The 12,577-nt window shown below is 46.4% G+C and overlaps 1 protein-coding gene across 3 annotated transcripts in view; it reads left to right on the forward strand.

Moving 5' to 3' along the window:
- TMEM178B (transmembrane protein 178B) overlaps positions 1-6,963 on the forward strand; it is a 230,623-nt gene extending 223,660 nt beyond the window's left edge. The window contains exons 4-5 of one of the 3 annotated variants that reach the window (XR_010831914.1): positions 1,890-2,178; positions 5,522-6,963. Coding sequence is in view for 2 of the 3 variants with exons in the window: in XM_066998206.1 (XP_066854307.1) it covers positions 1,890-1,993 (104 nt within the window). In the remaining variant the exon portion in view is untranslated. Of the gene's footprint in view, positions 1-1,889; positions 2,841-5,521 lie in introns of those variants that run through there. The other 2 variants (XM_066998206.1, XM_066998215.1) reach the window with 2 other exon arrangements.
- The last annotated feature ends 5,614 nt before the right edge of the window (positions 6,964-12,577 follow it).

Here is a 12,577-nt window from a genome sequence, read left to right on the forward strand (position 1 = left end):
CATGAATCTCTCAGACTTTTCCTATTAGTGGCTGGGGAAGTGAGAAATGAGTTCAACAGCCGTGGCGATGGACTGAACTCAGAACTTGTATGATGCACCTGTTTTTGCCATGTTTTAAGAGAAATCACTTGTAGAGTCAGCTCTCACCACCTGCCTGCTCCTGGGCATAAATCCTGTGGGGATGAACAGAGCAGCGAGGGGAAAGAGCCAGTCAGTGGATGCAGAAATGGCAAACCCACAAAGCAAACAAAGAGAGTGAAGGCTGTGCAGCGGTCAGCATTGTCAGCATTGCGCAGGATTAAACCCCTTTGTTTAAAAGTTTCCTCTCTTTGCCTAGCCCTGCAGGTGCTGCCAGGCACAGCTGCAGTTTAAACACATCGACTCAGTGAAACCTCCCTGGCCAGAAGCAAACACCAGTGACTGGGGCTGCTCAGGTCTTCACTCTCTGCCACCAGCAGAAGCAATGTGATTCTTTAGTGCTAAAAATGGAAGCCTGCAGTGCTGCCCTTGCGGCCAGGGGGAAACCAGGTGCCCCCTTCTGCAGCAGCCATGGCAGGGAAAGCTCTGTCAATGTCTCCGCAAGGGTTCAGGGCTCAGCTGCTCGGCGCTTTTTGGGGAGGGGGAAGAAGAACGTGAGAGGAAGGAGCCGGCTGCACCTTGAAGGATTAGCCGGAGACGCCATTGTGGAAACGTCTGGCTTCTGGAAAGATATATGCGTAAGAAAGACACCAGATTTGCAGTAGTCATGTGAAGGCTGAATTTTAACCCTCCTGGGCTGCGCAGGAGCCTGCGATCCTTGTAGGCAAAGCAGATAGAGATGAAAAGAAGGGAAGGATCATTAGCTGTAGTTCACTGTTGAGGAAAGGGTACAGGGATTTAAATAACTCTTCCAGCCTCACACAAGTTGCCTGTGAGTGAGTGGGGCCTTGCTGTGCCCTTGGTAAGCTGTCTCCATCAGGAATGCAGGGGCTGAGGCTGCCATACAGGGATGCTGCCTCCTGACTGCACAGGCACCTGCGCTCCCCAGCCCACAGTCTGGGATGTGCAGCAGGAGCTTCAGTCCCTCATGGTTGAACTCTGGCTCTGAATTAGCACCATCACCTCCAAACAAAGGTACCGCTGTCTATACCACCTGGTCGTGACAGGAAGCAACTATTGGCTTAGAAGGAAAAGTAATGAATATTTTGAAAAGTAGGTCTAGGAGAGAGATGTCTACCCCTCTGCCATGCAGCAGGGCCTTGGCAGGGACAAGAGACAACAACCAAAGTCCTTCAAAGCAGTGAATGCCCTCACTCTGCCCCTAAGCAGCACCCCAAAGCACAGCATCCGCATGGCTTTGGGGTGCCTGCTAATGCTTTGTGCCCAGGCAGGAGCAAGGACTGTCTTGCTGAAATGCAGCTGCTCCATTTCAGAGGCAAAATGATCTCACGGTGACCTTTCTTGTCAGGAGCACACAATAACTGCAACAGACTGGGGCAGCATGGGGTGAGGATGCTGGTAATGAAATGCTTTTATAGCTCGACACTCATTATCCCATTACATTATCAAGCTCTTCCCCAGGGGCCCTCTAAAGAGTCAAGGCTGAACTCTTTTCCTGCAGAGACCAAAACCAGACCACCTAACAAGCCACATTTGCTAAAATTCGCCCTCCCTCCCTGCCCAGAGGGAGCACGGTTTTGTTCATTTCCATCGAATGGAAGTGGAAGAGCTGCACCAGCTCAGCTGTGATGTTGTCAGCCTGTGATCCCACCCCAAGCAAACTGGTGTGCCAGTCCCCAGCATGCCTGAACTGCCCCGTGACTGCTGTGGACTTACAAAGGCTGCTTCCTTATAAAAAACACTCTTTCCCCTTGATTGCTTCACTCCCTGGTATTTCTTCCCGTTCTCAGATCACCCCCTGGTCTTCTCAGTTCTGCAGTTCGAAGTGGCCGTCCCTGGCAGCAAGGCCCTCAATGGCAGCTGGCTGTGCAGAGTGAAGCCAGCAGCCCTGTGACAGCAAAGTCCTCTGGAAGAGCTCAGCGCTGCACCTGGGGATGAGCTGGCGGCCCAAGGGCATGCCCAGCGGCAGGAGATGTGTTCAGCCAGTGAATACACTCAGAGAGACATCACAGACTGCGGCTAAGCTTGAGGACATCATCCACCCCTCCATCTCCCCACAGACAACCCTCTCAGTCAAAGGTGAGGTGGTATTACGGGCGGCATTGTACAGAAGTGGAGGCACCAGGGATCTTGCCTTGGCTTTTACTAACCGTTCACAGCAATGCTCAAAATGCATGCCAGGAACTCATCATACAGACATGGAGAGAGACCCTGCCTTAAGGAGTGTGCCATTTGGAAAAGCAGAGACAGCCAAAGGGTGAGAGAAGGGAATAAACCACACAGGCAAACCCTTTATAGCAAGAGCAGGCATGTGGAGTTGGCCATATCCTTCTGAAACCACTATGCACAGCAAGCTGCTAAGCATGTCAATGCCTTCTGATAGTTAAGTAAGCTTTAAGTGAGTGCTCACACATGTACACATGCAGGCACACACAAGCCCTGAGTTGGTAGGTAAAGTGCTTCCATCTTCACAGCAAGGCAGATTTCCTCCTTGTCTGTCGTGTTTTCTTACAAGCTTCCTGAGCACTTGTCAGAGAAACGGGGGCTGCGAATGAAGCAAGTTGTTCTGTGCATTGAACAAAGCGCAGGTATTTCAGCTTCACACTGGATGTCTCTGACAGGCCACAGCTTCTGCTTCAGTTAGCCGAGCACGTTCCCTGTGGGAGTTCTCCACCAGTGTGCTTGTGGCAGGAAACACCATGTGCAGAGGCTGGAGAGGAGCTTCCAAACAGGAGGGGTGACCACTGAGTCCTCCCGTCTGTCCCTCTGTCAGAGGGGTATTCGCCTGCCATTTCCCAGCTCTTCCCAGCTACCCATTTTCACGATTAGAAATCCACGTGATTTCCAGACTTCTAACGCTCCATCAGATTTGCTTGCAAGTAGCCGGCAGATTCAAAGGTTGGCGGGGACAGATGGGCAGACGAGAAGTGACAGACTCTTCGTTTCCTTAGGAAACCTGGCTAAAAATATATGTTCTAAGCCCAGCTTCTTTCCACAAGATGCACATCCTCCCACGAGGCCCAGCCAAGTCGGCAGACACAGGTGGTGGCAGCTCTGTGTCCTGGGTGGCACCTCTGTCACCTTTCAGCTGCCCTTGCCCTTCTCCCCACAGGTGCCTTGTGTCGGCTCGGCCTGCTGGCCTCTGCCGTGCCTGGAGGCCTTGCTCCAGGGCTGAGGCCTCACCTGCAGCCTGCCAGGGAGGGCAACGAGAGCCGCCTGGCCGAGCCAGACTTGAGCCGCACGTTTATCAGCAACATGTTTATCGATTTGTGAACGCTGAGCGTGTTTCTGTGGCCCAGAGGCTGGGCCCAGGCTGTGCAGGAGGGTGTACGCCAGGTTCGCTGCCTGAGTTGCCTGAGGAGCTGGGGAGCAGCCCCGCACCCCCAGGCAGCACCAATGCATCTATTCATGCCTGGCTTGGCGGTTTGCCCACCATCCCTGGGGACTGGCTCTTGGTCAAACCTTTGCTGGCAGGTGCTTAAACTGAGCGAGTTCGTGCCATAAAATTCAAGGAAGATGAGAGAGGACGCAAAAATGAAAAGCCACATATTTCTCTTTTAGCACCTCTCTTCTTCTCATTTTCTCCTGAAGTGTCGGAACCTTAAATACAAAGCCTTTTATTGCCTCCCTGCTCTCTGCATCCAGTCACAAATAGTGCATGCTGTTGCAACAAACGAAGGCCTCAGCTAGCAAGCTTTACCCTCATGGGTGTCACCTCTGTGTGCAGTCCTTTATCCTCTTTCCCATCTCATTTCTCCTTTGCTGTCACATTCACTCCTGCCAGCTCGGAAAATGTTCGCCTTCTGCTCGTACAGATCAGAAGAGGTTGAGGGCAAACCCTGCTCCTGATGGTCTGCTGTTCAGCTTCCACCCCACCAAGAGGCTGGCTGGAGGAACCACATTACTAAATTCCAGTATCTCATGGGTCATTTCTAAACCTGAAAACCATACCAAGAGGTTGCAAGGTATTTCTTTGCCCCTTTGTCTCCCTGCAGCTGTGAGGAAGGTGGGCTAGAAAGAGATTTCCTGTAAGCCCTGGGGAGCCAGGCTGGCAGATCGCTCCTAATCACACAGCAAGCACTAAAGCAGGAGCACTGTTGTTTTTGTTGTCGTTGTTGTTGTTGTTTTTAATTTTATTTGCATTTTTTGTTTTCTTTTTTTTTTTTTTGTGTCTCCTGACTGAGCCCAGGCAACATGACAGCAGAACAAATATTAGAAATGCACAGTGCAGAACGTGGTTCATGGGGCAAGCTCTGACCTCTTGTTGCTCCTCATGCACTGGAAGACTTGCCCTGCTATCTAACAACACAGGTGGGAGCCCCAGTGTCCTGGGACCCCCCTCATTTCTCCTGAATGTGGCTTCAAACATCACTTGTGGTGCATTTCTCCACAGGAAAATGGATTTAAGCAAGTGTAGCCCAAAGAGGTGGGTCACATAACACAAATGGGAAAGGGACAAGAGACTTACAAGCACTTATGCCAGCAGGGGTAGGATATTATCCTCCAACTTCCCATTTTATTCTTTCTTTATGGATTAGGGAGAGTTCAGTATTTCTAAAAACAAAACAAAACAAAACAAAACAAAACCTGCTTTTTTGCCCTTTTGCCCACTTTACTGAAAAACGTAACTGTGCACCTCTATATTTCTATTATATTTGCAGTAGAAATACTGAATTAATGAGTTAAATGCAAACTTGCATATTAAAACAGAAAGGGATTTCGACTATTTGGATGAATAAAAAGTAGAAAGTTGCTGGGCCAGCACAAAAAGGCAATGACTGGTAACCTCTCCAGAGTCCAAACTAAATGCAGGCACTTCTCTCTGCCTTGGCTCTCTCCCATGCAGTAATTTGCACACACACGCACATAACTTACTATTTCCCCATTCGTTTAATGGGACCTACTTTACTTCAATGGGTGGATTTCTTTTTTAGCCATTTGGCTGAGAGTAGCAAAGAGTTCATGGACTCATCTGTGATACTCAGGAAAAAAATTCAGTGCCAAAATGAACATTATATTTAGGAGTGGAATTGATAAAAATAGTCAAGTTGGATGAGGATATTTTTGATATACCCGGGGAAGAAAAAGTCATAAATGTTTCCATCAGGTGTGCAATGTACCCGTAAAATGTTCCAAATATATTTCTGTGCATTTGCTGCTGAAAAACAAAAACAAACAAACAAACAACAACAACAAAAACACTCAAATTTGTCAGCATTTATTTTACCAGTGAGACAAATGATGGTCTGTTGTTGGACCAGACAGTGTGGATCAAAGCTGGGAATGGGAATTGTTTTGATACATGTTCAAGTGGCTCCGTGCAGGTGCAACAGCTAAATATAACCAGGCGCGGATGATAGGCAATAACAGCTTGAAAATCTGCCTGTCTGCTCTTCGTGAATGTATTTCCATCTACTTCCAGGAGCTGAGGATCAGGCCTCAGATAATTTAAACGTGGATGGCTCAGAACTCCTCTGTGGTTTTGCTTTGCTCAGTGCAGGATCAGGAGCCGCTGCCTGTCAAGAACAAAGTGACGGCTTCCCAGTCCCAGACAAGACCATCCAGGACACCACCTAGAAGCGGGTGATGAACCTACGAAATGTTGGCTCACTGTCACAGAGTTCATCTTCATCGTGTCTCCGGCACCCTCTGTGGCCAGCCTGGTTAGGGAATGGTGTGTGGGTCACTCGCATGGGGTGGGCTCTGCAACCACTTCTGAGCCTAGCTGCGCCTTTTGGTGGTCATCGAGTCACATAAAATGGCCAGACTCTAGAAGAGAGCCCTGTAATTGAAATAGGATTTTCTTGGGCTATTTAAACCTTTCTTGGGAAATAATCTATGAGAACAATCTGCTCCAAAATTATCCATCACTCATTGTGAGATTTCAGTGCAATTTGATTGCTACTTTTGTATATGTTTTTATTGTCCTCTGTTTGCTTAATGAGTGTTGCAGTTGTAGTAATAAGATTATTGGTAATACGAAGCAGATTTGCAGAATGCTGAGAAGATAATTAGATGATATCTTGAGGGTGATTTCTGTTTAAGACACAGTAACTATGTCGTGGATTAAATAAACTTGGTGAAGGAAGATACTGGTGGTTATTAGCCTAAGACACAATTATTCCCAAATCACCAGGATATACATTTCATTACAGTGAACTACCTGGTGACTGATGCTTGGTCGAGGTTCCCTCATCTGCTTGCGAGGCAGGACTCAGCTGAGCTCAGACAACCTGATATATTTGCTGGAGCTGTGCCACCGGTTTCGGTTTCGGTGTGAACTGTGAGGTTTTGACAAGCCCAAGCGATCGAACAGGGCACTCAGAGAGCCACTGGCTTTTGAGAGCTCTGTTCCATGCTTTGTCCAGCTCCCATCATCCGTGTGTACCAGCGACAAAAGCCTGACAGCACAACAGTGGCAGGGATGCTCACTAACAAAGTCATAGATTTTAGACCTTATCCTCCATTCTAAATCAATCCTCAGTGGAATTTCAGGACCAGCGTTAGTGCAAGGAGCCTTCCACATGCTGCGTGGCTCTGTGGCGCTGACTGGGGACATGCTGTTGTGTGGCCATGAACCCACAGATCCAGTGGTTGCCCACCCCTCTTGGGGAAACATCTCACTCATTGCCCCCTTCTCCTCTGCTCTATTGGACTTGGAGAAGATCACGTACCACATCGTGTGCTGGACGTGACAATCTCAAGTGAATACACAAGCTGCTTGTGTCCCACTGTGTTCGTAAAGTGATGGCAACCCATGTACATCCACACAAAGGACTATACAACCACACAACAGGATATGCAACACAAAGGTTATCCAGGATATCTGAAGGTTATTCAGGATATCCACACAAAGGATATGCAAAGGACTCTGGCATGTCTGCTGCCATCCAAACAAACCACCTAAATCGCCTGTGTATACATGGTGAGTTTTACCGGCTGTGTCAGTGCCTTTAATGGGCTGTGGAAGATTTTCCTGGCCCTTTGATGAGACTTTTCAGTCCCTGGAGGACTTTCACATGTCCATTTTGTTCCTAACTAATATGTTTCCACATATTTTTTAATGGGAATTGTGCTAATAATGTTACTTACTTTCTCCATCCTCTCACCCTCAGCTGTATCTCAGGCAGTCACAGTCTTTATTGTGTCCAAAGTAGGCAGAAACGTTTGGTTGGCTGTTTTTCTAAGTCAGGTCATTGCACAAAAAACTAATTCCAAGCTGCACCTACTGCATTTACACGGAGGTAGCTGGGAATGGGTCTGGGCCCCCCAGATGTCTGCCAGTGGAGCATTTACCTGCAGACAGTAAAGCAAATGTGCTTTCCCAGGAGGAACTGGCTTCACCATCTCAGCGAGTGTTACATGGCCAATTTCAGGAAACACTGTTTTCTGTGAATTAAAGCCAAAATCTCTTTATTTACTAGAACATGCTGACATCAAGTTTCATCGGCGTCCGTGGCACAGAAGTCATTGTTCTGCAGCTTTGAGCATAGCTTTGCAACACCACTAATAGTGTCCTTGGAGACATAGGTGCATAATTTAGCTCTTGTGCTTTGAATCATTGGAGTAGAGTCCCCTAACCAACCCCTCCAGTTTCTCAGGCCCCGGATTAATATTGGCAATGCCCATCCATTAAGCATCACCATGCAGCAGTGCTCCAGGCACTTGCTGCAAGCGGTTAGACTTTATACATTTTCCATGTCTCTGTGGGCAGACCCTCCTCTGTCTACTCACCATCTACTCGCTGACTTCTGTGTTAATGCCATTTATTCACATGGTATTTCCATTTATCTAGAATTTTCAGTTTTGTTTGCTTAGCTTTGTGCTGACAGTTCTGGTACTAGGAGATACCATTCTTTGTCCCTACAACAAGGAACGGGGCAGTACCTGTTTCTATGCTCCTCTGGCCAATGACCCTGTTAAGATCCCCCCTTCACCTCTGATTTAGCATCAAAATTTAGCTTCTGATTTAGCTTCTTTTTCACCAAAACAAGGATTGCAGGGAGGAGATGGTAGCATGAGGCTAAGGGAAGGGGTACACTTCCAGGCCTATTCTGTATACAGATGAGATTTTTCCTGCGAACTAGTGGAAATTCTGCCTTTTCCAATATATTTCCCGTTTATTTTCAAGTCTTGTTCACATACCTCTTTATGCTTAATAAGCTTTGCACTGTCCATTCAGTTTTCCCTCTATGCCTTGTGCTATGTGTAATTCTGCTACAAGAGTTTCTAAAAGTATTTCTGGCAACACATTTGCTTCTGTATAACAGTTAAAGCATCCTATTTACTTCCAGCTAGACGATTTCATCTTTGGCTGCTGCATTGTACATTTTTGCTATATAATGTTCACCTAAGCAAATTGTGCTGTCCTTTTTTTTTCTTTCTTTACCCATCCTGTATATTCCTTCTTTTTGCATTCACACATTTTTTAAAGCAATGCAATCCAGTGTACTCCTTGCGTCTTTGGTCACATAGTGGACATTATCCCAGTTTATGTTACCTGTTACTGTGTGTAACTCCATATGCTGATTTTGCATGTCTGACTTCTCCAGTCTCCTCTCTTCTGTGATGACTTGGGTTTCTCCATATGCCTGTGATGTCAGAGCCCTGTCCATGCTCTGCAGCATTAACCCTGGACCAGGTGATTTCTGTCACTTGGCAAAGTTTATATTCTCTGTTAATTCTTAATTGTAAATCTTCTGTTAGTGGTTTAACTGCTTTATTCTTTCACTCGTGGTATTTCCTTAATTTACTTTACTCTAGGTACCTTATGGTGTTCAGTACTTAAATTACTTTTCCCATCTGTTCTTAAAACGGGAAAGCAAGAAATCAAAGCAAGCAAAGATGTCATACAAATGGAGTCAGCAACGCCTGAGCATTTGGAAGGACTAGTAACTGTGGCTCAAACTGCTTTCATTTAATGTAAAATACAAGTCTGTTCTAATCTAGCCTAGTCAAGTCCCAGAGTTTTACATTGCCCCCGACATCAGCTTACCATAGATCCTGAAAGCAACGTATTAAGTGAAAAGAATCTCTACACAGCAGGAAAAGCAAAGTCAGCCTTTCAAATGACACCAGATCACAATGTGATATGAATTCAAAGAAAAGACACTATATGTAATGAAAGGAATGCCATGCAATTCAAAACCAGTGTCTGTTATAATTAGCACATAAATTAACAACATGAGAATAACAACAACTATTTTTAAAACCTATCACTTAGCAACTTTCTGGAAGATAAATGCAATGTAAAGCTGTACAAAACACAAACTTGTTATGCAGCTTGCTGACATACAGTTGCTGAAAATGTACAGAGTTTATACAGAGAATATCTTTAGAAGAACTCTCAGATGCCTTCCAAAACCTAAGGAAACAGTACATATGATAGGATAGACAGATCTGTAACTCCAGCAAATTTTCTAATGGAAAGAGTGAAAAGATGACCTTTGAGATAATTGGAAGATATGAGATAATGAAAAAGCAAGATATCAGATTTTCTTCTAATTTAAATTTTAACTTTTGACTAATTTAAAGAAGAAGAAAAAAAAAACTCAAACTACAGGTATGCATTACCAGCACCTGAGAACAGTAAGAACTCTACTTCATAGACTGACGAAATGTCCAGGTTATAAACAGAGATCACTATCAGTGTTAGATGCAGGATCTATCTTTTGGCAGAGGCTGAACTAGACCAATCTACAGTAATGCAGCAGGATTACGCTTTTCCTAAGTGGCCATATTTTGTGCTCCAGAATCCAAGCCAAATTAATCTTCCAGCTCCTACAGTGGCAAAGATATCTTGCTGGTGAAGAAGAACGGGAGTGGCACTTACAGTGATGGATTTTCTCATCCCGCCTTCGACTGCGACTGATCCTGCTGTCCCCCATCTCTGCCTAAGGACAAGGATAAAACAGCATGCTGTCACAGAGCACTGGCACTGACTTTGGAAGAAGTGAAACTTTTAGCAAACGCAGCAATGTGCTGGGTATGCGATCTAAGATGTCAGCCAGATGTGTGCAGTGGGCCATGGTGATGCGCACAACTGAGTCAAAACAAAATGAAAATAGAAATATTTAATAGGAAACCAACTGGGAATCTCTCCTTCCTTCTAAATCTGGCTGCTGCTCTTTGATTACAATTGCCCAAGGCCCCATTCCATCTGGTCCATAGATTAGGATGTCACTGCTTCAGTAAATGAATCATTGCTACAGATGTATTTGTAGTTTTCGGGAGATTTTTCTGCATATAGCATCATCTGGCTATAGGACGCAACCAGAATGGTATATAACAGTGGTGATTAGGTGATATAGGACAGAACAGGTAGGTGATATCTTCACGTAACCATAGGTAAGTAGTACATAACAATCAGTAAACAGTGTGGAAGCCTTAATTTCCTACCCTCTCTCATCCAGCTGTACAACAGGGTCAAGTGGAGAGAATACACATTTATTTACTTATTACTTTTATTAAGCAATGAGCATTACTCTTTGCTGGAAGCAAAATACCTGTGAGATTCTCATGTCTGTAAACCACCCACTCTGAGGTTCTGCTGGTGACAGTGACAACACCTGTCCATGGATTTACGCCTGGGAGAGGCTAGATGTTACCAGCGTGCTGGGTGCCAGCTACCCTTCTTCCAAATGGATGCTGCTTACAGAGGCATGCACGTCCCACGAGCACTTCCACACTGTGCACATGGTCTCTCTCTCTCCCTCCCTGCATTTGCTGCTTTCTGTGTCCTTTAATATGTAGCAGCAACGCGGTAGCAACGCCAGCTCTGAGATGAGTGACCTTAGCCCAGGTCAGTGGGACTGCCTAAAGAGCAGGAACCTGCACAAGTGGTACAAGTGATGTCCTTGGTGTAGCCCTCGCCGAGACCTGCAGTGAAAGTGAATAGTAGAGCAGACACAGGAGTTGCTACGGATATTTCTGTGCATGGTTTTGTGCTGCTGGGTGAATGGATCAATCCCAGACCAGAGGACTGTCCTTGTTCCTTCATTCAAAGCAGACCTGAGGAAGAGCCAAATGGTGCTGGGGATGAATTAATACCTTTGGCCAGCTCTGAGACCACAAGCCTATAGGCATTTTTGTCTGTTGCCCAGCTACATTTAAAGCTTAGAGCCCAGAGCTGCTCACCCTAATGCCTCAGCGGCACCTGCATTTACTGAGTCCAAATAGGTTGGGAGTAAATGCAGAGCGTCCTGAAATGTGTCTCTGCTAAAGGAACAGCCTCCTGACAGGATTGGCACAGAGAAACTTAATGGGTTTCTGTGGCTGCTCAAAAGCTGTGAATATCTCCATTCATTCCCTTGGAAAAATAGGTTAAAAAACCCTGAGAATCGGGGAATATTTCTGTGTAATAGTCCAGCCATGGGAAGAAAAGACAGGGTGCAAAGGCAGTGTTTTGTGCTGTAGAAGTATGCTAGGCACGCTCCTGGATTTTGACCTAGGGAGGGTGAAGCTCATACCGTGTTCTGCTTACCGATCGGATTATTCTCGTGCAGTTTCTCTGAGTTACTCAACCACAAACCCTGCCAGTGTAATTCAGATCTTTCTCCACGCCAGTGGAGCGGGCGCTGGCTGCAGACATGATTGCCTTGGGGGCTTTCACCTTCAGGCAGAGCTGGAAATGAGGGCAAGAAAATCCATCATGAACTTTTTCTGCCCTCGCAGATAGGAAGTTCCTCTGATAAGCTTCAGTGGCTGCAATACTCCCTGCACTTACACAGAACCGCGACCAGTGGTGGAATGGAGAGGGACCAGGGACGTGGGGTGAAGCATGGCTTCCAGCGCTGGACACACAAGCTGGAGAACATGAGTAAAGAAGCATTGACTGGGACACCCACCAGAGACTTCAGCTAGCATGGGAACCCTTGGACAGGGAGAGAAAGAGCTCTCTTTCTGCAGCTCAGCCTGTGCCCATGGCTTGTTGGGAGAGAAAAGTTGGTGTATGCACCTGCGAGCCTGGAGCTCCCATCTCTCAGGCAGATCTGGAGAGACACCCTGTGGGACTGAGGAAAAGGGCTCTTCCCCTCCGTAAATCATGCTTGGTGTTCACGTGTTGCAGAATTAAAGTGAAGCAAATTATAATCTCCCTTGCTGGGCCAGAGGTGTTTGGGATTTTCTCATCAGTGGCACAAAAGCTTGAAGTTTCTGTGCCAAAAGCAGATGCTCTCCCCATGTCACTCTGGCCATAGCGATATTAAAAATGTGTAAAAAGGGAGATGGGAAGGCAGACCACAACCAGAAGCAATGTTGCCTCGGTCTGGCAGGAACACAGACTTATTGCTGTGGCAAACATACACTTCCTACAGAGCAACAAATGCAGTCTCTGCGATGCAAACGATTATTTGTGTTCTACCTGTAAGGAAGCACCTGAAGACAGGATCATCACTGTGGCAGGAGATGTTGTTTCCAGCCCTGCTCTCTGATACCCTCAGCCCATCCTCAGCTGAGTCACACACACCAGAATAACCAG

This window comes from Anser cygnoides, chromosome 1, assembly GCF_040182565.1.
Source record: "Anser cygnoides isolate HZ-2024a breed goose chromosome 1, Taihu_goose_T2T_genome, whole genome shotgun sequence".
In the NCBI taxonomy this organism is placed as follows: Eukaryota; Metazoa; Chordata; class Aves; order Anseriformes; family Anatidae; genus Anser; species Anser cygnoides.